This window comes from Mus caroli, unplaced genomic scaffold (genome assembly GCF_978045245.1).
Source record: "Mus caroli unplaced genomic scaffold, Mus_caroli_1 scaffold_14, whole genome shotgun sequence".
NCBI classification, from domain to species: Eukaryota; Metazoa; Chordata; class Mammalia; order Rodentia; family Muridae; genus Mus; species Mus caroli.
Window position 1 is genome coordinate 106,527,467 of NW_028227269.1, and position 25,646 is coordinate 106,553,112.

The window sequence follows — 25,646 nt, forward strand, 5'->3', positions numbered from 1 at the left end:
AACTGAATGTTCCGTGGTGACCTAAGCCCCACCCTGAGCTTCCTCATAACTTCAGCCAGTTTTAAAATAGCATTGCTGCTGGTTGGGATGGCACACATCTTTAATGCCAGAGTTCAGGAGGCAGAGGCAGGCAGGTCTGTGGGCTCTGTAACAGGACACTGTCTTTAAAAATAACATGCAGCAGCCACAACACATTAAAATCGCATTGTCTTATCAAAGAATCAATCAGTTCCTGAAATCCTTATCTCCATACACGATCAACATGAAAATATACCAATCTAAGAAGCAGAGTTAAAATCACCAAGTAACCATATGTTACGGGACGTCCTTGACTGTGGGTGCCTGGCAGTCATTTCTTCAGTGGGTGGACTTTATGCCTTGTGCTGATCACAGAGGCTCCTGGGGGCTTCAGGCAGACTGCAGGCGCTTTAACAAGGTTTCAGTCTGGCTTGGAAGGAAGGAGGTAAGGAACCTGACAAATAGGAGACGTCCAAGCTGGCGTCCACGAGTGACTGCCAGGTTTTATCAAAACTCTCACAGCCTCTTAAGTCCCTGTTTGTACAGCTTTGTCCTGGTGTGAAACTAATCAGGACAGGAACCTCCATTTTTTTTTTTATCAATGTGTATCTGCCTAGAAACTGCTCTCTTATCTGAACAGATGTTTTCATGATACCAAATTTTAGCTGTTGGTTTCATGCTGTTCTCTATGAGTGTTCCACACTTGCAAAGAGCGATAACAGAAGCCAGGCTGCTGTTATGTAAACTCACATAAGGAGCAGTTGTTCATGTTTTAAAAAGAAGGAAACCCTGGAAGAACTCTTTGAAATTAGAAACTGTTTCTTCCGCCCTCTAGTGGCACAAAAGTGTATTTCCATTTTTTGGCATCGCCATTGAATCCTTACGATAGAACTAGAGAGAGATTTACAGCTGTCTGAGTAGATTTTTTGACCTGTGAAGAAACCTAGAGAGACCACATGCTGGTGCCTGGCAACTGGCTATTTGGGGACAAGGCTAAACAAGAGCAAGGTTTGCCTATCACTTGCCTGCCAGCCGGCACAAATCCAAACCCTTTCGTGATGATGGATCTGCTGACTGCACTGTGGTGCTATTTGGTGAAATGTCATTTCTAAAATTTAGAGAAATGCAAATATACAAAAGGCATGTCTGTTCCTCTGGTATGGGTGTTGGAGAGTGGATAGTCAAAGTTTAAAACTTGAGAGCCTTCTCCCGACTCCTCCATGGTTCACGGGCCTAGAGTTTCCTTAAGTCACTGCGAGTGTTTTCATTGAGTCGAGTCCTCAGATACAGAAAAAAAGACTTTGTTTGGCAAAACCGAAGTCACTGTCAAAATAATTTTATGGTTCCAAGGTAAAGAGAAGTAATCGCCCAACAGTCACAAATGATGGCTGTGTTCTTTTCAAACAGCAACTGCCACCACATGTGCGCATCTGGGACTCTGTGACACTGAACACTCTGCATGTCATCGGAATAGGCTTTTTTGACCGGGCTGTTACCTGCATCGCATTCTCAAAGTCTGTAAGTATAAGAATGTACAGGGACACATTTCCAACCAAACATTTCTAGCCACCAGGCTTCCAGCCTTTCTGAAGGCATGCTAGCCCAACACACCCATCCTCGAGCCACTCGCTCATCCGTGTACCCGCTCATATCAGACATCCCTATTTGTTTGATATTCTTGTGCTTTGCTCTGCATATAATCCTAAAACAGCCGTAGGACTGGCCAGGAAAGAACAATGAAGTATACATTCCTCATCTCTGGTATAATGGACCCTTGATGTGTGTTAAGGGTGGGATGTGCAGGCAGGTGGGGGTGAGCGTGCATGTGCGTTCACGCAGAGGCTGCAGTCAACCTCTCCTGTTGTTCTTTACCCTGACTTTGAGACAGTGTCTCTCACTGAGACCTGGGCTCTCTGTTTAAGCCAGGGCGGTTGGCTAGAAAGCTCTAAGGATCTGCCTGCCTCTGCATCCCAGTGTTGCCATTAGAGTGCACACCACCACAACCAGCTGTGGGTCCTGGGGATCGAACTTGGGTCCTCAGGCTTGTGCGGCAAGCTCTTTACCAACTGGGCTCTTTACCCAGCTCTGTAATGAGCTTTTAATTAAAAGTAAAATAATCAGGGATAGAGAGATGGTTCAGTGGTTAAGAATACTGACCTTCCAAAGGACCCGGGTTCAATTCCCAGCACATACACGGCAGCTCACAACTGTCTGTAACTCTAGTTTCAGGGGATCTGACACTCTAATACAGAAATATATGCAGGCAAACACCAATGCACATTCTTTTTTTAAAAAAAAGTAAAATAATCCCCAGGCGGTGGTGGCACACACCTTTAATTCCAGCACTGGGGAAGCAGAGGCAGGCAGATCTCTATGAGTTCGAGGCCAGCTTGGTCTACAGAGCTAGTTCTAGGACATCCAGGGCTACTTTCACAAAGAAACCCTGTTTCAAAAAAACAAAACAAAACAAAAAGTAAAATCAATGATCATTTTTAATCATGTTGGTCCCACTTTGGTCTCAGTGCAGTCTTCCTGCGAATCACTTTTTCTTGGCAGAACGGAGGAGGCCATCTCTGTGCTGTGGATGATTCCAACGATCACGTGCTGTCCGTGTGGGATTGGCAGAAAGAAGAGAGACTGGCTGACGTGAAGGTTCGCATGAGCCACTTACCATGATGTCCCACAGGGCACTGCCTGCACAGCCAGCAGGCTCCAGGGCTACCCACAATCCCCAACCCCATGAGACCCTGCCTAAGACCTGCCAGGGTCTGTGGAACTCTTCATTTTCCTTATTTCATAGTGCAAGCCTAATTTTAATTATTTTAATCATTTGATTTAATTAATTTTAGTCAAGCAGTCACTTCTTTGCTGGCTTTTATTCATACAACAAACCCAGGTACCCACTATGTGCTGGGCTGCCACCCGTGAGCAGGGCTGGAGGTGGTCAATTCTTGAGGCATGCTCAGGACCAGCCAGTCTGTGGGGCTGCAGGAGACATGGATACCACACCCGTGAGGTCAGGACTCTGCCTCAAGTCAACTTCACCCAGAACTTGGAGTTGACACACCTATAACTCTCTACATGTTCCCTTCTGTCAAGAGCACCCCTGAATTCCTATTTTCATAGATCCTACTTCTCGTTTCTCCTTGGCATCTGTCGGCCTCAGTTAACCTGACTTATGTAACCCCAGGGAGACCATCAGCCAGCGTTCTTTGCTCAAACAGCCTTATGGGAGGTTGCGCTCAGAAAGCCTTAGCTTTCTGTCTAGTGTCTGGGATGCAGACAGGTGTTCTACTCAGATGTGTCTCCTGGCCTGACATTCCGTCTTCTAACGTTGCCAAAAGAGATGTTTGTTGTTCACCCCGTGTGCCAGGATTAAGAACATAGAATCGAATCATTACATAGAAGCAATAGTCAGGGCCAGATGCGACAGACCAGGACACCAGTCCTGGAAGTCAGAATATGGATTGAGCACTGCTGGAGCAGATGCCAGAGAGCCACCTCATGGGACCCCAAACTGACTTAGGTAGTTGATCCAGAAGCAGAAGCAAGAGAACTGGGGGACCTGGGCAGCCACCGTAAGGCAGGCTCACAGGGCGGCGGGACATGCAGAGTCCTGGGTCCTTCATAGGGATCCCAGTCATTAGAAAGGGGGAGGGGTGTGACACCACCCAAGGAGTTACCCCAGTGCTCAGCCAGTTGCAAAGCTGCCTTCTTGGCCCTTGTTGACATCTGGCTTCCAGCCACACAGCAGAAAACAAAGAAGAAAACAGGCAGCAGCCAGAATAACCGGGAAGGTGAAGTCGGTGGGGCTTGAGAGACTCAGTGCCCCGCTCGAACAGTTTTGTTAAACGTCCTAAGAGGCCTGCGGCATTTGATGCTCTGCTTTGCTTTGTCTTAAAAGTGCTCGAACGAAGCGGTATTTGCGGCGGACTTCCACCCCACAGACACCAATATCATAGTCACCTGCGGGAAGTCACATCTCTACTTTTGGACCCTAGAAGGAAATTCCCTTAACAAGAAGCAAGGGTTGTTTGAGGTAAGCCGTGCCTGCCATTTCAGTTTTCCTGCGTGGCACCTGGAAGGGGCTGGGTTATAAGGGAGCGCTGAGATACTTCAGTCTTAGTGATTGTTTTAGTGATAAATATGAAGGTGTAGAAAAAACGGTGCTCCCTTGGGGTTCCCCGTACAGTTGGAAGTCCTCCCGTCTTGAGGATCTCCTCAGTAATAAAATGGAGATGGAGGTCCAGATCTCCTGGTGGGGCAGCTAGCTGCAAGGAGCCTGCATATGGGCACTGGTTGCTAGGGACTGGCAACCTGGCTTTGCTAAGGGAGACAGGACCCTGTCCATCATTCTATGCTTGACAGCATAGCCCCTCCCTCATGTCCTCCTTACCACCACCCTGCTTAAACTGTCTGCAGCTTTGGGCTTCATTCCCCAGCCATTGAGTTGTCCAGAATTTCTTTCTCTTAGAGCAAGTACTCTGGAAGAAAATGTCACCCGACGGTACATAAAACTAAAAGCCCCCAACTCCAGAGGCTGGCGCGGTCCACCTGGGGTTGCTGGGACTCTAACTTAACACAAATAAAAGGCTGTCTTCGGTAAATAACATGCCCGCGCTTACTCATTACATTCCACAGAAACAAGAGAAGCCAAAGTTTGTCCTCTGCGTGACGTTTTCTGAAAATGGCGACACCATTACTGGAGATTCAAGTGGCAACATCTTGGTGTGGGGGAAAGGTAATGAGCAGGTCTCCTAAAGCCATTCGATGTCTTTGGTAATGCGGTGACTAAGACATTGGCGGTGGGGTTTATAGAAATGAGCTGTTGAAGTTACGAACAGGACAACCACTAAATTCCCGGTTACATAGGTGTGTTTGTGTGTGTGGTTTTAGTGAAACCATAAAGCAGGAGAAAACTGGGGAATGTTAAGAGTCGCTAACTTTGTGTATACCCTTGTGAAAGGCTTTTGAAGGTTAGGATACGATGATAAAGTTAATCACTTTGCAGTGAGAGCTGTTAGCAAATTACAACGCAGACGTTATTAATGGCTATATAGCTGTGACATATTTGGGTCAGTATTCTGATCCACATAGCATTTGACAAATGTTTCCAGAGTACTAGGCCCGCCAATACAGATGCGCACAGGTCAGCTCAGAGGCTGACGCATGCGTACAGATCAGACCTTTTTTTTTTTTTTGAAAGGGTTTCTCTGTGTAGCCCTGGCTGTCCTGGAACTCACTTTGTAGACCAGGCTGGCCTCAAACTCAGAAATCCGCCTGCTTCTGCCTCCCGAGTGCTGGGATTAAAGGCGTGCGCCACCACGACGGCTAAACCTGCATTTTCTTACAGCTAGAGTGGAGAACCTCAGTCAGAAAGGCAGTGTTGGATAAGTCCAGTGAAAACTCATGAGTCTTCAAGGTTCAGGAAGGTACACCTTCCTGTCTTCCTGGGTCTCAGAGTTAGGTCTGAGAAAGAAGGGAAACACAGACCGCCCGCCCGATGTTACTTCTGAAGGGAAGGGGGTTTTTGTATTCCTCATCATCTTGGCACCTACTGTAGCAATGCTCATTTGAAAGGTCAGCAGTAGCCACATTCCACAACGTGGGGAGCTGAAAGGAACAGCTAACTTATCCAGAGACATGGCCCACTGGGGTGATGGCAGAGGGCACAAGCCAGAGTCTGTGTTCTCCGCCACACAGCTCCCATGACACTATACTTTTCTCAGTCATAGGACGATCCAGTTCATGCATGCTAGGACTCTGAGAGCATCAAAAGATTTTAAGTCCTTCCTAGGAAAGTATTAAAATCATGTCACACCTTACCGTCACACCTTTAAAACAAACTGAAGTGGGTTTTGGCAGTGGTCAGAGGCTAGCCTTTTGATTCTGCCCCACATAATGGTGGTGTTCCTGGCGTGTTTAGGTACAAATCGGATAAGCTATGCAGTTCAAGGGGCCCACGAGGGCGGCATTTTTGCACTTTGTATGCTGAGAGACGGGACACTGGTGTCCGGAGGAGGGAAGGACCGGCGGCTCATTTCCTGGAACGGAAACTATCAAAAACTTCACAAAGCAGAGGTAAGCCACAGCGTGGACCCTGCACCTGTTAGCCTGATGGCCGTTTGGATTAGCTCAGAGTTGGGGGGGGGGGATAGATGAATTTTTATGGCGGCAACAATCTTAGAAAAATCATAGAGGCAGTTTATTTACAAGTAAGAGAATTTGAAGCTACCCAACACTTCCTGCTTGGAACATTGCTTTAATATAGGCAGTCTTGTGGCCGGCTGGGTTTATCACTAGAACCTCTCTTTCTCTAAAATCCAACATGCTTCGTGCACACAGCATCACGGTGAACAGGGTGTGTCCGGCACCTGCCTTATTCGAAGCTCTCAGCTGCGGGGCAGCATGCTTCCCAACACTTTCCTTCCTCTGTGGTTCATTTCACCACCTGAGACCTAGACAGCAGCCTGTCTTCCTGGGAGCCAGGGACGAGAAGCCTGGCACCGAGCAGCCTCCCCGAGGTCTTCCCCTCCAACTCCCAGTGATGAGCAGGCAAGCTGGGAAACTGGCACCAGCGTGGGGATAGCACTCTATCCCCAGCTATGCAGGATGGAGGATTTCCAACATGTAGGATTTCTCCAGCTGCCGAGGCTCACACTGCCTATTCCTGGCCCTGCTTAGGGCAGCAGGACGTTGTGGTTCTCCTGGTTACGTGGCAGACAAAGGCTTTCATCGAGTATTAGCAACCCCCTCCCTTTCCATGATGATTTGGTATTACACCTTTTAATATATTTGTATGTGAGAGTGTCCGTGCATGTGGTATGTGTACACGTGTGTGTGTGCCTGTGCACACTCATGCACAATACTTGTGGAGGCCAGACAAGGATGCCAGGTGTCTGCTTTGTCACTCTTCTCCTTAGTTCACCTGGAGCCAGCCTAGCCCCAGCCATCCTCCTGTCTCCACCTACACCTGTGCGGGGGCCATAAGTATTATAGAGATCTCAGGTCCTAGTGTTTGTGCAGTGTGCCCTCTTGCCCACGGGGCATCTCCCCAACCACTCGTGAAGACCTTAATCTTGGTAACTTTTTTTTTTCTTACTATATAGTCCAGGATGACTTTAAGCTCATTGTGTAGCACAGGCTAGCCTCAAACTAACAGCGATATTCTTCTTCAGTCTTCTGAGTTCTGTATATATTTGTCAAAACATCGTGGGTGTATTTTAAGGATATACTATTTTTATTTGCCATCTATGTCTCAGTAAGCCTTAGCACATTAGAGGCAGAGGCAGAGGCAGAGGCAGAGGCAGAGGCAGAGGCAGAGGCAGAGGCAGAGGCAGAGGCAGAGGCAGAGGCTGTGAATTCAAGGTCAGTCTGATTTACACAGAGAGTTCTAGGACAGCCAGGGCTGTGTAGAGAGATCCCATCTCCAAACAAAAAGCAAAAGAAAAAGAAAAAGAAGGAGGTGAAGGAGAAATGAATAGAGGCTAAGCAGAAGGCTCAGAGGTTAAGATTAGGTTTTGCTCTTGCCGAAGACCCAGGTTAAGTTCCCAGCACCTACATGGACCTCACAAACATCCATTGCTCCAGTTAGAGAGAATCCTACATCCTCTACGGACTTCCGTAGGCACTGTATACAAGAGCACATACATACATGCAGACAAGCATTCTGATATATATGAATATATACACTTTTATAAGCAACAAGGTGATGCGTTTTGTCAACTGGGAAATTACTTCTTACATTATGATACATGGGGCAGGCCTGCCTGGCTCGTCATTGGCAAGGGAACTTGGAAGACTTGGGAAAGTCATTTCGTTTGATCCCTGTCCCTTGATTGAGCAGTGCCCTGAGACCGGTGGGGGTGGGGCACCCACATTTCTCTGAGGAGCTCTTCATCTGTCTCTCTTACTGCACTGTTGGGTGTGGCTCCTTCCTCAGCATCACTCTAAGTGTTCATCAGTAAACTTGATGATGAAACCGTGCTTGAAAATGACCAGGCAGTTTCCTGGACCCATGTCTTCCAGACATAAGACTTTTATGTATGCCTGAAAAACCTCTGGCAGATTTGGACCCTGTTTCAGTTTGTTTAATTGTTTGTTTGTTTGTTTGTTTGTTTGTTTTAAGACAGAGTTTCTTTGTAGCCTGGCTGCCCTGGAATTCACTCTGTAGACGAGGCTGGCTTCAAATTCAGAAATCTTCCTACTTCTCCCTCAGAGTGCTGGGATTAAAGGCATTCACCACCACTGCTCAGCTAGGACCCCATTTGTGAAGACCAGTTCTCTACAGACATCACTGCGTGTCTGTGTTAGACACTGCTTTTCTAAGTCTTTGCTTCCGATTCTTTGTTTCCAGTTCTTCATGATGGGCACATTCTTGGGTCTTTTCCCTTGGAATTGTTTTTTTTTCTGTTAGTGCTTTCTTTTCCCTTTGTACCCCAATGTGTACCCCAATGTTGATAAGCAGCCCCTCTCTCCTGGCATTTGAAGTCCTTGATCACACGCATGCCATCCCATGCCCCTGGGCATCTCAGAGGATGGTGAAGCTGAGGGACCAGGACAAGACATTACACATAGTTCAATTCTGTAACAACAGCACTGAACAACTGTGACTTTCTTACAATACAGTTTGCTGTATTGGGGAATGTGCTGTATGTTGCTAGTCACGGGCATTCTTACATCATTGTGAAGAAAGTACCAGGACTTCTTCTGGTACCTTAGATGACATCACTCACCACGCAGCTCTTCCACCTCACAGAGTGTCATTCCTTTTCTTCTTTGTAACCTTTCTTTAAAAAAAAGAAAAAAGTTCCTTTTGAGTTTGTATGTTTATGTGTGTGTGTGCACATTCGACTGTGTGCGTGCGTGTGGGAGCGTTTGCTGCCAACCCTCGGGAGTGGTCCACTTCATTCATGACATGATGAGGGACCGCATCTCACCGAGGTGTGGAGCTTCCTTATTCATCCAGGCTGACTGCAAGCCCCGCGCCTGGGATTGGCCCACTTCCTTCTGTAAACCCAGGGCTGGGAGTACAAGCCCTTACTACCGCATCTGGATTTTTTTGTTTTGTTTGTTTTGGTGTTTTGTTTTGTGTTTTTGTTTGTTTGTTTGTTTGTTTGTTTGTTTGCTTTTTGAGTCAGGATCTCTCTGTGTGTAGCCCTGGCTATTCTGGAACTCACTCTGTAGACCAGGCTGGCAGATCTGCCTCTGCCTCCCGAGTGCTGGGATTAAAGGTGTGCTCTGCCACCACCCGGCCACATCTGCCTCTTTTCTTGGGGTTCCAGAGATCAAGCATTGATCCTTTGCACTTACACAGGAAACACTTAGCAGTTTGAGTTCCCGCAAGCTTCATCCTCACTTTTTGTCATGTAGAATCTATATCTGCAGCCCAGACCAGCCTCAGACTCCCAGTCCTTCCAGCTCAGCTTCCTAAGCACTAGGAGTTCAGGCACTCGCCAGCTCACCAGCTCAGTCTCTGCCAAGACGAGACACGCACCACAGGTACAGACCACATGGCAGGGCAGGGATCTTCTCACTGGGGTCTCTCACCTGGGCAGCCCCATGGCTCTCATTCTTCCTGCAGTGAGCGAGCATGCTTTACTTTAGCAGCTAGAACTGCCCTTGACAGAAGCATTCTGAAAGTCTCCCTCACAACACACACAGACACACACAGACACACACAGACACAGACACACACACACACACACTTAGCAACATGCACAGGGCCCTGATCGAGGACCACTTTGAAGTTGAAAGAAGTTTTGGCATTTCTGACACTTCTCAGGTCTTATTAACTACAGAGACAGACAGGATGCCTAACAAGTAAAGGACAGGCTGACTATCACACTCCTCCCCAAACTTTTTTTTTTCTTGTCAAAAAATACTTTTAAGAAAAGTTTTGGTGGTGGTGGTGGTGGTTGGGTTTTTTTTTTTTTTTTTTGGTTGGTTGGTTGGTTTTGGGTTTTGGTTGTTGTTTTTGAGACAGGGTCTCTCTACTCCTGGCTGACCTGGAACTCACTATACAGACCAAGCTGGCCTCAAACTCACGGAAATCTGCCTGCCTCTGCCTCCCCAGCACTGAGATTAAAGGCCCTTATGCCCTGCTGAAACTTTATTCCACCTATTCATTTAAAATACTTAAAATGTTTATAGTTTAAAAAGTAAAGGTGAATACTTGCCTAGATTGGAGAGGTCCTAGGTTCCACCTCTAGCACTACTATCAGGCAAGCACACATGTGTGTGCATACACAATACACACATGCACACACACTTGAGTGTTCACACATTGAGTACTTTGGGGTTTTGATCACTGCTCAGCAGCTGGTTCTGGTATCTGTATAACTGAGCCCCTTTTCTGGGTTTATATAATGGTCTCTATAAAGGCTATCACAAGAGCTATCACATGATTCCAATATTTTTAATGCCCAAGCTAAATGCAGATCTATAATCCTAGCACTTGGGAGACTAAATCAGAAGCAACACCTGAGATTGAGGCCGACCTAGCTTGCATAGTAAGTTCAGGGCTAGCCTGAACTACATAATGACACCTTCTCTTAAAACAAAACAAACAAAACAACAAAAAAGCCAAAAACCAATTGAATGAAATCTTAAGTCTTTGTTTGCATGTGACTTTTCCCCACACAGATTCCTGAGCAGTTTGGCCCAATACGGACAGTGGCCGAGGGGAAGGGCAACGTCATCTTGATAGGCACTACTAGAAACTTTGTCCTGCAAGGCACCTTGTCAGGGGACTTCACACCCATCACTCAGGTATCGTCAACTTGGCAAATGCCAAGCTCTTGCATTTCCCCGGTAATATGGACGCATGTGAGTTTCCCAGTGTGGTGGCCTCCTGCTTCAGTGCGGTGTTCTGTGGCATGATTAAGCTTGAGAGGAAAGAGCTCACGAGACAGTCCTTCGGGGGTGCTGTTGTGATGGTGGGATCTCAGAGTCCCTTTGTCTTGGTTCTTTTATAGGGCCACACCGATGAGCTCTGGGGGCTAGCCATCCATGCCTCCAAGCCTCAGTTCCTGACCTGTGGACATGACAAGCATGCCACTCTCTGGGACGCTGTCGGTCACCGGCCAGTCTGGGACAAAATCATAGAGGTAAGTAAGTGTGCATGCTGCATTTCCAGTCTTCTTATAAAAACGCTTCTGGTATGTATTTTTATATGAAATGTATTTTTATATGAATTATCAGTGATAAGGATAGGCTCAGAGCCAGTCCCACAACACCCAGAGGAAGCTCCACTCCCAAGCACTTTAACACACCCAGGATCATAGGATCAGAGGTGAGGAGGACACAACATCTGCCCCAACACCAGAAGTAACAGGGACCAGTGGGACCCGGGCACCCAGGAACTCCTCCTGACCAGTGGCACAGGTTCCTTCCTGTCTGGGCCAGTGCTCTGAGCAGACCTTGGGTGCAAACTCTGCACCCAGAAGAAGCTCCAGGTATTCCAACACGCCCAGGACCACAGGATCCCAGGAGCTTGGTCACACCAGGATCTCAGGGTCCCAGAGACAGCTTGACTCCCAGGAGCTCTGACACACCCAGGATCTCAGGATCCCAGAATCACAGTGACAGATGAACTCTGAGGAGTTCTTACACAACCAGGATCACAGGAAGGACAGACTCCAGTAAGATATAGCGAGGGCAGGTAGTGCTAATAACCAGGTGGTGGGAGGCAAGCATAAGAACATCAGCAACAGAAACCAAGGTTACTTGGCATCATCAGAACCCAATTCTCCCACCATAGTAAGACACCATCACACAGAAAGCAAGATTCAGACCTAAAATCACTTCTCATGATGGTGATAGAGGACTTTAAGAAGGCCATAAATAACTCCCTGAAAGAAATACAGGAGAACACAGGTAAACATCTAGAAGCCCTTGAAGAGGAAACACAAAAATCCCTTAAAGAATTACAGGAAAACACAACCAAACAGGCAAAGGAAAGGAACAAAACCATCCAAGTTCTAAAAATGGAAATAGAAACAATAAAGAAATCAGAAAGGGAGACAACCCTGGAGTTAGAAACCCTAGGAAAGGGATCAGGAGTCATAGATGCAAGCATCACCAACAGAATACAAGAGATGGAAGACAGAATCTCAGGGGCAGAAGATACCATAGAAAACATTGACACAACAGTCAAAGAAAATGCAAAAGGCAAAAAGCTCCTGACCCAAAACATCCAGGAAATTCATGACACAATGAGAAGACCAAACTTAAGGCTAGTAGGTATAGAAGTGAGTGAAGATTCCTAACTTAAAGGGCCAGTAAATATCTTCAACAAAATTATAGAAGAAATCTTCCCCAACCTAAAGAAAGAGATGCCCATGGACATACAAGAAGTCTACAGAACTCCAAATAGACTGGACCAGAAAAGAAATACCTCCTGTCACATATTAATCAAAACACCAAATGCACTAAACAAAGAAAGAATATTAAAAGCAGTAAGGGAAAAAGGTCAAGTAACATATAACATATAAAGGCAGGCCTATCAGAATTACACCAGACTTCTCAACAGAGACTATGAAAGCTAGAAGATCCTGGGCAGATGTCATACAGACCCTAAGAGAACACAAATGCCAGCCCAGGCTACTATACCCAGCAAAACTCCCAATTACCATAGATGGAGAAACCAAGATATTCCATGACAAAAACAAATTTACACCATATCTTTCCATAAATCCAGCCCTACAAAGGATAATAGATGGATAATACCAACACAAGGAGGGAAAACTATACCCTAGAAAAAGCAAGAAAGTAATCTTTCAACAAACCCAGAAGAAGATAGGCACACAAACATTATTCCAGCTCTAACAACAAAAATCACAGGAAGGAACAATCACTTTTCCTTAACATCTCTTAACATCAATGGACTCAATTCCCCCAAAAAGACATAGACTAACAGACTGGATACATAGACAGGACCCAGTATTTTGCTGCACACAGAAAACATACCTCAGTGACAAAGGCAGACACTACCTCAGAGTAAAAGGTTGGAAAACTATTTTCCAAGCAAATGGTCCCATGAAACAAGCTGGAGTAGCCATTCTAATATGGAATAAAATCAACTTTCAACCAAAAGTTATCAAAAAAGATAAAGAAGGACACTTTATACTGGTCAAAAGAAAAATCTACCAAGATGAACTCTCAGTTCTGAACATTTATGTTCAAAATGCAAGGGCACCCACATTCATAAAAGAAACTTTACTAAAGCTCAAAGCACACATCATACCCCACACGGTAATAGTGGGAGACTCCAACACCCCACTCTCATCAATGGACATATCATGGAAACACAAACTAAACAGAGACACAGTGAAACTAACAGAAGTTATGAAACAAATGAACAGATATTTATAGAACATTTCATCCTAAAGCAATATATGTGTGTGTGTGTGTGTGTGTGTGTGTGTGTGTATGTGTATATATACATATATATATCTTCTTCTCAGCACCTTATGGTAGCTTCTCCAAAATTGATCGTATAGTCGGGCGGTGGTGGCACAGACCTTTAATCCCAGCACTGAGGAGGCAGAGGCAGGCGGATTTCTGAGTTCGAGGCCAGCCTGGTCTACAGAGTGAGCTCCAGGACAGCCAAGGCTACACAGAGAAACCCTGTCTCGAAAAACCAAAAAAAAAAAAAAAAAAAAGACAGTATAATTGGTCACAAAACAGGCCTCAACAGATACAAGAAGATTGAAATAATCCCATGCACCCTATCAGATTACCAAGAACTAAGGCTGGTCTTAAATACCAACAAAAACAACAGACAGCACACATGCACATAGAAGCTGAACAGTGCTCTACTCAATGATAACTTAGTCAAGGAAGAAATAAATTAATGGCTTTTTAGAATTTAATGAAAGTGAAGACACATCATACCAAAACTTATGAGAAACAATGAAAGCAGTTGTAAGAGGAAAGCCCAGAGCTCTGAGTGCCTCCGAAAAGAAACTGGAGAGAGCTTACACTAGCAGCTTGACAGCACCCCTGAAAGCTCTAGAACAAAAAGAAGCAAATACACCCAAGAGGAGTAGACAGCAGGAAATAATCAAACTCAGGGCTGAAATCAACCAAATAGAAACAAAAAGAACTGTACAAAGAATCAACAAGGGCTAGTGAGATGGCTCAGTGGGTAAAAGCACCCGACTGCTCTTCTGAAGGTCCAGAGTTCAAACCCCAGCAACCACATGGTGGTGGCTCACAACCATCCGCAACAAGATCTGGCGCCCTCTTCTGGAGTGTCTGAAGACAGCTACAGTGTACTTACATATAATTAATAAATAAAATCTTTAAAAAAAAAAAAAAAGAATCAACAAAACCAGGAGCTGGTTCTTTGAGAAAAATCAACAAAATAGATAAACCCTTAGCCAGACTAACCAGAGACAGTCTCCAAATTAAAAAAATCAGAAATGAAAAGGGAGACATAACAACGAAATATATCTTCAAATAATTATTCTGTTTGTTGAATATTAACAGTTGAAAATATTAAAATCATGTTCTACAAACATGGAAATATCACTGATAATTTTTCTCACTGTGCTTGAAATTAGCATTTTCTTAATGTTTAACTTCAAAGACTTTTGCTATTTCGAAATCTTTAAAATATACTTACTGATGAAATAATTTCTCTCCTAGAAACACTGATATTCTTTTTTGTTTTTACTGATAATCGTTTTAAAGTAAACTTATAGTTAGACAATGTACACAGATATATAATGCGTTTTAAATACTCTCTCACTATATCAGGTGGTATCAAATAAGGGCTTTGGAATAGATTTCTTTTTTTTTTTTTTTTTTTTTGGTTTTTCTGAGACAGGGTTTCTCTGTGTAGCCCTGGCTGTCCTGGAACTCATTTTGTAGACCAGGCTGGCCTCGAACTCAGAAATCCTCCTGCCTCTGCCTCCCAAGTGCTGGAATTAAAGGCGTGTGCCATCACCGCTCGGCTGGAATATATTTCTTAATGATTCATTTTTAATATTTTATGCTTTACTATGTTTAACTCACAAAGAATATTTTGAATGTTTTGAAACAATTTAGTATTCAACATTAGATATAGGATCCTCAGTTATGGATAGTAGTAAATATTCATTAATGATAATTTTAGGGTATAAAAGGATATGAATATAAAAGTTTTATTAAAACTTGTTATATAAAAGAATATAACAATTTTTATATGTTATTTGATTCTCAAAATACTCAAAAATTTAAGAAAAATTCTAAAAATAAAACAGTGATAAGAAGTCTAAATGTAGCCAGGCGTGGTGGCGCACTCCTTTGATCCCAGCACTCAGGAGGCAGAGGCAGGCAGATTTCTGAGTTAGAGGCCAGCCTGGTCTACAAAGTGAGTTCCAGGACAGCCAGGACTACACAGAGAAACCCTGTCTCGAAAAAAACAAAACAAAACAAACAAACAAACAAACAAATCTAAATGCAATATTTTACCTTTTAATAATTGTGTTGCTTTTAAGAACGTTTCAAGCATTCTTACCCATATTATTCTGAACAGCAGCAGGAGTTAGCGTTTCCTAGCAGGGTTGTCAGCGTTCCTGAGAGCAGAGTCTTAATGGACCAAAGTGCTAGAAAGCCCCGTGACTATCCCATGTCCTGTGAGGGCACATCTTACACAGGGTTACAGGCCACAGTGAGAATATGCAGTTTCATTTCTCCCTCTCTGGAGTTTGGTGGCAAAGACATCACATTCATTTTGAACTTCACAGGGGAAACAGATTTCTTATCTGAGAGTCAAAATCCCTTCACCGTGTGGAAATCAGGCCTGTATTCTTGAGCTGTTGGCACCCCAGCTGTGAATGTGTCATACAATCCCCCCTGGACCTTCGGGTTGAAGAACTTTAGCTTTGCTCTGACTCTATTGATCAGGAGATGGGGAAGGGAGTGGCTGAGTTACTTGTAAAGGGCACAGAGTTAGTAAGCAGGAGCTGGGGTGACCCTGTGGTTAAGGGCACCAACTGCTTTGTGCAGAGGACTGTGTTCAGTTCCCAACACCTACATGACAATTTGCGACCATCTATAACTCCAGTTCAGGATATCTGACACCTTTTTCTGATCTCTGGGGTTTACCAGGCATGCACATTGATGTACTTACATGCGTTCAGGGGAAACGCTTGCCCACGTGTAAAGTATGTGGCTCAGCCACCCAGCTCAGGCTGAGTCCCAAACCCAGGCCAGGTTGTTCCATCGCAGCACCATGAACCGCAGGCAGCCTTGCTGGGTTGCTTGTGTCCTGACAACTCACACACCCCACATAAGGAAACAGCCCTTTTGCCATATCATCCCTTCATTCCCTGGAAAGCTGCTGGTACGTCCAACAGCCCAAGACTGGCTCTGGTTCTCCTGTCCTCCACTTGCAGTGAAGGCTGTCACTGGGTTCTGGTTCCTGCAGCCAACTGAGCACCAGAACTGAGGGTAGGCACTCCTACAGCAGAGGTCGTCAGGGACAGCAGCACCCTTGTGGTTCTGTGGACACGGCTGCCTGCTGAGCACCCTGATGCTCCACCTCCCTTCCCCTTGCCAGACAGCTAACTGCTTTGGCCGAACAAAACTTGGGAACCAGATCTGGAGCTCTAACCCTGCAGTGTCCCAGACCATCTGTCCATCCTCCCCGAGGCTTTGAATGGGATCCTTAGCCTCTCCACACCTCCATATGAAAGCAGCTGTGTGGTTCTGGTGAGCTTGTCACAGAAGCAGCTCGTTGGGTTTGGTCTCGGGCACGTGGGATCTGCCAGCATATTGGCTTAATGATAGCTACCTCTTTAGGAAGTAGTTAAAGATGGTGAGGCTGGCGTCTGGAATCTCTATCTGCTCTTGTGGCTGCAGTTTATCTAGTAGCATCTCTGTGGCTCCAATGTCCACTCCTGCCCTGGCGGTGGTCAGTGGTTGTACTCCCAGATAAACCAAGCACACCTTTTGACCAGCTTCCTACGGGACCAGAGGACAGAGAGAGAGATCCAGATGTGCAAACTAGAAAGGGCCCAGAAAGGAGCACTCACCTGCCTGCCTTTTGTGATTACTGTAGATAGGACAGATTATAGGATGGACAAATACATTCCAAAGGCAGGCATATGTTGTGATGGAAGTGTGACAGGGACCCAAGTGGGCCTGCATCTCTTGTAGGGAGAAAAGAGGCTTTTCAAACAGAGCTGTGGAGTCTGAGAAGAACACGGCTCCGGTGGGTTTGTGCTGTCTTGCTCTGTCTGGCCACATATTTACATTTCCTTTAAAATATTCTAGGATCCAGCTCAGTCCTCTGGTTTTCATCCTTCCGGGTCTGTGGTTGCAGTGGGGACACTGACTGGGAGGTAAGCATCCACCCTACCCGCCGCTGCCCCGCAACAGCCTATGCCTGCAGAGTTGCAGGGAGCAGTTAGACATCTGAGCCTCCCTGGGGCGGGGGCAGGTGCATGGCAGCTCTGGCTGCATCTTCTTGGTTCCAGTCATTTACTGAGCATTCAGTCAAAACTCAAAAGCGAAACTGAGTCCTTCCCAATTGAAACTTGGAGGAAAGCCGGATCTTTCAACACGTCTCCTCCCCAGCTTCACCCTCACCCCACCCCATCTCCTTCCAGCTCCAGAGGCTCTAGAACACTCCCAGAATTCTGCTCTAGAGCAGTGGTTCTCAGCCTGTGTGGGTCATGACCCCCAAAGACCATGGAAAAACACAGATACTAATATTATGGTTCATAACCACAGCCAAATTACAGTTATGAAGTAGCAATGAAAATAATGTTATGGCTTGGGTCATCACAACATGAGGAACTGTATTAAAGGGTTAGGCAGGTTGAGAACCACTGCCCTAGAGCCTACAGTAGGAGCCTCCGCTTTTGAAATGGGCAAGAAAGCATTGCAAGACCCCAAGAGAGGAGGCCCTCTTTCTCAGCTAGAGAGGCTTTCAGCACTGGGGAAAGTTCACAGGTCCTGGGTCTCATGTGCAGACTCAGCCTCCTCTCACCAGCCTCCTCCACCATGGGGTGGGCAGTAGATCTGTGCTTTGTCCCCCAGCCTCCCCCACGTAGCAGCAGTGAGCCTGTGAGCCAATTACATACACTCTCTGACTGTCTTTCTAGTCTCTGAGATATGGTGATACCACCAACACCGATGACTGAGAAAGCCATGTACACAGGGACACTGCCTAGCAGGTGAGAGCCGCGGCTGGCATCACTGTGTGGCAGTGCTTGGCTGTGCTTCTGTGTAGTCTGACTCAACAGAGCAGCCCTCAAGGGATGTGGGCCGAGACCCCTGCTGGATGTCTGGAAATGTTGGCACGGAACCCATATAACCTAGCTCTCTCATACATGCCTGTGATAAGACTTAACCGAGTGATTATTCGGCTCAGAGAAAGCTGAACAACACTAATGGTCAGAGGACCTGTTGTGGCCTTAGACATTCTATACCCATGGTTCTGTATCGAGACGTCTGGTTGTGCTGGACTGCTGCCCCCGCCCCCTCCTGAGAAGGGGTCAAAGGACTCGGTTCCTTACGGAGATGACATGAACGGAATACTCTCCTTGGAACAGACACAATGTAAAAGTTATGAAAAGTGTCGGGATTTTTTCATTCAGTATTTTCAGGACTGAGGTTGGTGAAGGGTAAGTGGAAGGACAGCGGAGCAGCTCCCTGGCTGAGGAGGGAGCTGAGGAGGGACTGAGTCTGTTGTAGCTCCAGGTGTAAGATCTGAAATGTTCCCTCCCATAGTCCTTTGCAAAAAAACAAAACAACAATAACAACAACAAAAAGCCCATTGCACTCTGAATCTGCTTTTCTACATGTGGGGACAGCCACTAATGCTTGTGGGGAGCTTGGGACAGGGCTCAGCAGTAAAGAGCCACAAACTGCTCTTACAGAGGACCCAGGTTTGTCCCCTCCCATCCCCACCCCCAACCCACATCAGGCAGCTCACCACCATCCATAACTCCGTCTTTCTGGGAGATCTGGCGCCCTCTGCCTGTATCCTCTGGTACTGCACTTGAGTACAAAAGCCCACACACTCTTGTACACGTGTAGGGACTCACCCACAAATATACATACCATCTTCCATTTAACTCTCTTTGAGACATCAAAGCTTTAATTCAGTAGGCCCTACAAGATAAACATCACCGTCACCTATCTGCTGACAGATGGCGTGGGACAGAATTCGTAATTGAAGCATCCTAGGGTGGAATGGATGGCACTTGTGACCTAATGTTACACTCTCTGATATATGGCCTAACACTAGCACTCTGTGTGCATCTCTGGCTAACCCCAGTGCGTGTGTTATGTGCCAGCCTCAGTGAGATCAGTGGGATGTCTAAGGTAAATGGTTGTCACAGATGCAAGAAATCCCATCTGGAAGCAACATATAAGTTCCACGAAGCTGCCCTGGGTAGGTAGTTAGGCCCAGAAAGGTATCGAGGAAGGCAGTATCTCTGCATCTGTCATCCAGGTCTGAGATTTCAGTAGCCGGGAGTCACAGCCATGGCCTGTGAGCGGCATCGTTCCAGTACTTAACACACCATCTCCTCACTCTGGCCCAGAGCTCTAGGGCAGGCACCTCATGCCCACAGCTCTCTGCTGCAGCTCCTATATGCTCTCGTGCCCAGTTTGCACGCCTTCCTGCCCATAGCTTTCCCACTTCCCATGCGCGCATAAAAGTCCCAGAGAAAAGCCTCAGTGCTAACTTCTGAAGAGCTTCGAGCGTTTGTCAATATGCTGTTCCTTTCTGTAAAGAAAGCTGTGGGGAGGCAGCGGGTTCTTCAGTAGGAGCTGACTGGGTTTACACGCCCCGAGACAAACAGACTTCTGCTGTTGGGACAGCCTTGCATCTCACCAAACAGCTCACAGTGTTTCTCTCATGTTTACGACAGGTGGTTTGTGTTTGACACGGAGACAAAGGACTTGGTCACCGTCCACACGGATGGGAATGAGCAGCTGTCCGTGATGCGGTATTCTCCAGGTCAGAATTCAGCTTTCAAATTCTCACAAAGAATACAGTTTTGTACAAGAAACAGGTTGGCAAAGCTCCACCAAGGGACTTATCTTAAGCCTGTGGTGTGTAGGGTTCTCTAGACAGCGAACCTTTCCGTCACTGTGCAGCTGTGGTTTAACTTTGTATTACAAATCCCCCACCCGCTGTCTAGTCGTCCTCTCTGTTTTTCGAGACAGGGTTTCTCTGTGTAGCCCTGGCTGCCCTGGAACTCACTCTGTAGACCAGGCTGGCCTTGAACTCCTAGAGATCCCCCTGCCTCCACCTCTCAAGTGCTGGGATTATAGGCGTGATTATAGGCGTGGATTATACACTCCACTTATCTTACAGAAAATCTCAAACACAGAATTAGACAGGGTGTCAGGGTGAGTCTCCCACCTCATTACCGCTTGGAAGGACCACTCTGCTACCTTCATGGCCCTCCAAGATACATGCCATTAGTGCATTACAGACATGTAGTCCAGAGGTTCCTGGGACTAGGGAGACGTCTCGAGACTCCGCGTGGGCCGTGCAGGTGTGAGTCTCGAGGATCTGTCTCCCAGCCCTTTTGATAAGTTTATTCTTCTAGATTTGTTCCTATTATTTTTTTAATGTTCATGTGTGTACCGTGGTGCATGGGCATGTGTGGTTTATGTATAATTATGAGTGTATAAATCCCTGGGATCTTTCTCATATGATGTTAGATCATCTGTAAATAAAATGTTTGCTGTGTCTTTGGATCTAGAGGCCTTTATATCTCTTTCACTGCACAGCTGGTTCCTCTAGTAAAGTGTGAACAGGGATCTTCAGGCCGACTCTCTTGTTTTGTTCTCAGTGTTTCCTCTTCAGGGACAGAGATGCCATTTATCACAAGAATGTTCTCTACTGTCTGGCTTGGTCTCAGCATAAGAAGTGTTGGAGCTTGTCAAATGCTTTTCTACGTCTGTTAAGATGGGAAATGTGAAAAGAAATTGAACCTTGTGTGGTTGTACACACCTGTAGTCCCAGCACTCAGGAGGCAGAGGCAGGAGGAACTCTGGGAGCTCAAGCCCAGCTTGGTTTACATAGGGAGTTCCAGGACAGCCAGGGCTACATAGCAAGACCCCGTCTTAAAAAAAAAAAAAGCCGGGTGTGGCAGCGCACGCCTTTACTCCCAGCACTCCGGAGGCAGAGGCAGGCGGATTTCTGAGTTTGAGGCCAGCCTGGTCTACAGAGTGAGTTCTAGGACAGCCAGGACTACACAGAGAAACCCTGTCTCGAAAAACCAAAACCAAAAACAAAGGTGGAGAAGGTGCGTTTGTTCCCTTTAAGTGTGGCAATATTAACTTTCCAACATTCAACCAACCTCACATTCCTCTAATAGATACTGTTGGCATGTTTCAGGTCTTTTCTAAGTTGTTCCTATTTTGTGAAGGGTTTTGCATTCAAGTTTGTGAGGAGCGTTGGTCTGTAGTGTTAGTTACGGTGATGTCATTAGTACAATGCTATTGGCCTTATAGAGCATGATGAGGCGCGTACCTCCTGTTTTCTGAGCGTGTGAAGTATAATTATAGGAAGAAGAAAAGGAGGGAGGAGGGAGGGAAAGAAACGGAGAGAAAGGGAGAGGGAGAGGGGAAGGGAGAGAGTCTGGGACTCACTAACCTGCCGCCTTAGACCTTCCATGTCCTAAGAGCCCAGGCCTGTGTCACTGCACATGCTGATATTTAGTGACCTTTCTCGACAGAATTCACGTGAATTCAGAGAAAGCACGGAGCTATGCTTTGTGGGTGGTATTTGTGTGAACACTTTGGTTTGGTTTGGATACAGGGTCTTTTTTTTTTTTAAGATTTTTTTTTATTTTATGTATGTGAGTACACTGTCACTGCCTTCTGTCTGACACACCAGAAGAGAGCATCAGATCCCTTTACAGATGGGTGTGAGCCACCGTGTGCTTTCTGGGAATTGAACTCAGGACCTCTGGAAGAGCAGTCAGTGCTCTTAACCACTGAGCCATCTCTCCAGCCCCAGGGTTTTGATATGTAATCATTGCCGGTATACACTTGGCTGTGGTGGCCTACACCAGCCTAAGACTTCTAACAGTCCATCCTGCCTGCTGGGACGGCGGGTGTGCACCACACATCCAGCTTTGGGGAGGTTTTTAACAGCTGAAGTGATGCCCTTTAAAAAATGTAACTGGGCCGAGCGTTGGTGGCACACGCCTTTAATCCCAGCACTTGGGAGGCAGAGGCAGGCAGATTTCTGAGTTCGAGGCCAACCTGGTCTACAAAAATGAGTTCCAGGACAGTCAGGACTACACAGAGAAATCCTGTCTCAAAAATAAAATAAAATAAAATAATAAATAAATGTAACTTTATTTTGAGTCTGTTTTTTGAGGCAGTTTAATGATACCGGTCTATTTGGAACTTGCTTTGTCTGCATTACGTAATTTGTTAGCACCGACATGTACAGCATTTTATTATAATCCTTGTGGCTTATCCTTATGTGCAAGTAGCCTGTCTCTCATCCTTGATGCCTGAAACTGATGTCCCCTCTCCTATTGACTCAGTCGGCTAGACAAAGCTGACGTCAGTCTTGCTGAATTCTGTTTGCAATGAGCCAATTCCGTGTGACGCTGGTGGGTTTTCTTCCTATTTTTCTGTCCTGGGATTTATTTCCTTTTTCCCCCTCTCTGGTTTATTTATGTTGAGTTCCTGCTTTTCTGCTTCTGAAGGCAAACACAGGTTATTTATGGGATAACCTTCTTTCCTGGTACAGATGCTTGAAGCTATAAATCCCCCCACTCACCGACCGCCTGAGCCCCGTCTCAGACATTTGATGTGTGTTTTCAGCCGGCAGACGCATCCCAGTTCCCCACATGCATTCTCTGTTCTCAACTTTGTATTGATTCTGTGTGAGGTTGTCAGTGCAGAGGGCTGCGGTCATAACAGATGAAGTTAGCACAGAGACACATCCTCAATCCATTTCCACAGCTCCCTGGCCCTGCTCATAGGCAGCAGGGTGGATGTTCTTCCCAGCATCCCAGCTTCTGTAGTATCCCTCCCCCAGAAAATATGCCTGCCCTCTCTCCCTTCCGACTCTCAGACTATTTAGGCTGTTTCAATCTTGCCCTCATCCCTATTTTGCTAGGACATCCTAAAATACCATTTCCTGAGCCATACCACCCTGTGCAGTCTTCCTGTGGGGACAGAACTCGGTGAAGTAGTGGTGTGTGCCAATGGCTGCCCGGGACTTTCCAAAGGTTGTCTAGTGAGCCTGGCTGAGAGCTGTGTACGGGAGTCTGCACATGCTTCATGGACAGGGATGGATGGTCAGCAAGAGCCAGGACCTGCCTGCAGCAGGCTGGTTGGAGGAACCTGTCATCCCTCACTCCATCCTCTGCACCCCTCCCAACAACTTGAGGCTGCCACTCTGATGTTGCCTCCTGCCTTCTCTCCTGGTCCTGCTCAGGAAATGCTGGCAGTTTTTGGACTAGTCTCCAGGCTCCGAGTTCTTCCTGTCTTAGTTGTAGGACAGCTACAGGAAACTCTGTCACCCTTATCAAATACCTGGTCTAGCATTTCAGCACCAGCACTGCAGCCCAGCAACCCAGACTTCCTTGACACAGGAGGAGACTCCACTGAGGTGGAGCCCCAGGAAGATACGGGAAAGCCTGTAGCATCCTGACTCTGTGAGGAAGGCTGTGGCTACGGAGGCTAAGCAACTGGGTCTCCATTCTGCAAGGCTAGAGAGAGGGATGGCTAGGGAAGGGTTTTATACTATTTTATACTATTTATAAAGTTATCAATTTAGAGCTCAGTGGTTAAGAGCACTAGCTGCTCTTACAAAGGATCTGGGCTCAATTCCCAGCACCCACATAGCAACTTAAAACCATCTGTAACTCCAGTCCCAAGGGGTCTGATGCCTTCTTCTGGCCACCTCAGCCACTGTATGTACATGGTAAACACATATACAAAGATACACGTGGACAAAATACACATACATAAAAATCAATAAATCTAAAAATTATAATTTAGAAGCTTGAAAGAAAAGATTTTATGAACTTTTACTAGCCTCTATAATCAGGATCCCATGGGTATTTTTCAAATGAGAACTTCGAAAGCAATATAAGATACATTGAAAAACAATGTTTTCCCAATGTTTTCCTTTTTGAGTAGTTCATGAATTGGTCTGCCTCTGCCCCAGCCTTTCCTCTTATGACAAGTAATGTCACCCTGATGTCACATTTGTGTCTGTCCTGTTTCTGCAGATGGGAACTTCTTAGCAATCGGCTCCCATGACAACTGCATCTACATATATGGAGTTACCGACAATGGAAGGAAGTACACACGAGTTGGCAAGTGCTCCGTACGTTTTTTCTGTTTCCTGGGGATGCTTATGTGGCCAGTTCATTGCAGCAGCATAGCGTCCTCCAGTCTCAGAAAGGCAAGAGAAACTTACCCAGTGTTCTCCTCTCCCAGGGCCATTCCAGCTTCATCACCCACTTGGACTGGTCCGTGAACTCACAATTCCTGGTGTCAAATTCCGGGGACTACGAGATCCTCTACTGTGAGTAACAGGCATCAGGCTTGTCGGGGTTTAGATTACACAGGACACTCACTCTGACACTCCCAGGGGCCCGTGTGGAGCGAGGACCTCTCCATCCCTCAGTGTCCTTTGTGACATGAGGATTTGGCCTTACAGCCTCTTGGAGTCTTCCTGACTGGGAGGGGTCTTGTTGAAGAGTGGGACCTACCCTGGGGAAGAAGCAGGTGAACCCTGTGCAGAGGTCCTAGAGGTGGGACAGTCCCACAGTCACAGGATGAGTGACCCTAGTAAAGGTACCCACCTCAAGCAGGCAGAGACCCTCCCATTTCAGTGAATCAAAGCCCCTGGACCCTTTTCTTTCAGCCTGCCTTTAGGGCATCTCTGTGCCTATGTAAGACCTGGGAGGAGGGAGGATTTATGGAGTACCTGCTACATGCCATGCTCTGGGCAGAACGAAGGGGGTCACGGGGGGGGGTCGTGGGATGTGAGAGTACCCTGACCTCCACCCACAGGATGTTACTTAGGACGCACACTGCTGTTTGCCTGGCTTTCTCATGATCCACAGTAGTATTTTCTGACAATTTCAGGCTCATCCTTTTGTATCAATAAAACAAACAAACAAACAAACAAAACAACCTTATGAATAGAGGTTCAGATGCCAGTGGGGGGCAGAAAGGCAGTGTGCAGGGAGGAAGTTACACCTGCCAAGGCTGTTGCCCACTTGCTGAGGAGCCTGGGAAAGGCAGCGGGGAGAGATAGCCAGTTCCAGGAGGGAGGTCCCTCCTTCTTAGGTCCCGCCCGACACAGGTGCACAAGCAGGCAAGGTGCTGTGGGGATGAGCCTATGTCTAAAACCTACCCAGACACGGGCACATAGGCTACCAGTGAGAGTCACTTGGCAAACAGACAGATCACCCTGAAGCCTTGGCACTTGCTGAGAGTGGTTTCCTGCCTCAGAGTTGAAGAGGCTGAGGGACGTGTGTGTGTGTGTGTGTGTGTGTGTGTGTGTGTGCTTGTCTGTCTGTTTAGTGTGCGCGCGCACACCTGTAATAAGGACACTGAGCAATAGGAAGCTAGGAACCAGAGACTGGTCAATGGGAGAAGCCAGGCTGGTGGAAGGGAACAGAGTCCCA

At 46.6% G+C, this 25,646-nt stretch overlaps 1 protein-coding gene across 4 annotated transcripts in view; it reads left to right on the forward strand.

The window, feature by feature from the left end:
• Eml1 (EMAP like 1) overlaps positions 1-25,646 on the forward strand; it is a 167,416-nt gene that overhangs the window by 138,208 nt on the left and 3,562 nt on the right. For all 4 annotated transcript variants that reach the window (XM_029484428.2, XM_085830649.1, XM_021178557.3 and 1 more), the window contains 11 exons: positions 1,426-1,536; positions 2,575-2,670; positions 3,923-4,057; positions 4,660-4,759; positions 5,945-6,099; positions 10,663-10,788; positions 10,995-11,126; positions 17,284-17,351; positions 19,893-19,981; positions 24,237-24,334; positions 24,448-24,535. In XM_029484428.2, the coding sequence (XP_029340288.1) occupies positions 1,426-1,536; positions 2,575-2,670; positions 3,923-4,057; positions 4,660-4,759; positions 5,945-6,099; positions 10,663-10,788; positions 10,995-11,126; positions 17,284-17,351; positions 19,893-19,981; positions 24,237-24,334; positions 24,448-24,535 (1,198 nt within the window). The remainder of the gene's footprint in view (positions 1-1,425; positions 1,537-2,574; positions 2,671-3,922; positions 4,058-4,659; positions 4,760-5,944; positions 6,100-10,662; positions 10,789-10,994; positions 11,127-17,283; positions 17,352-19,892; positions 19,982-24,236; positions 24,335-24,447; positions 24,536-25,646) is intronic.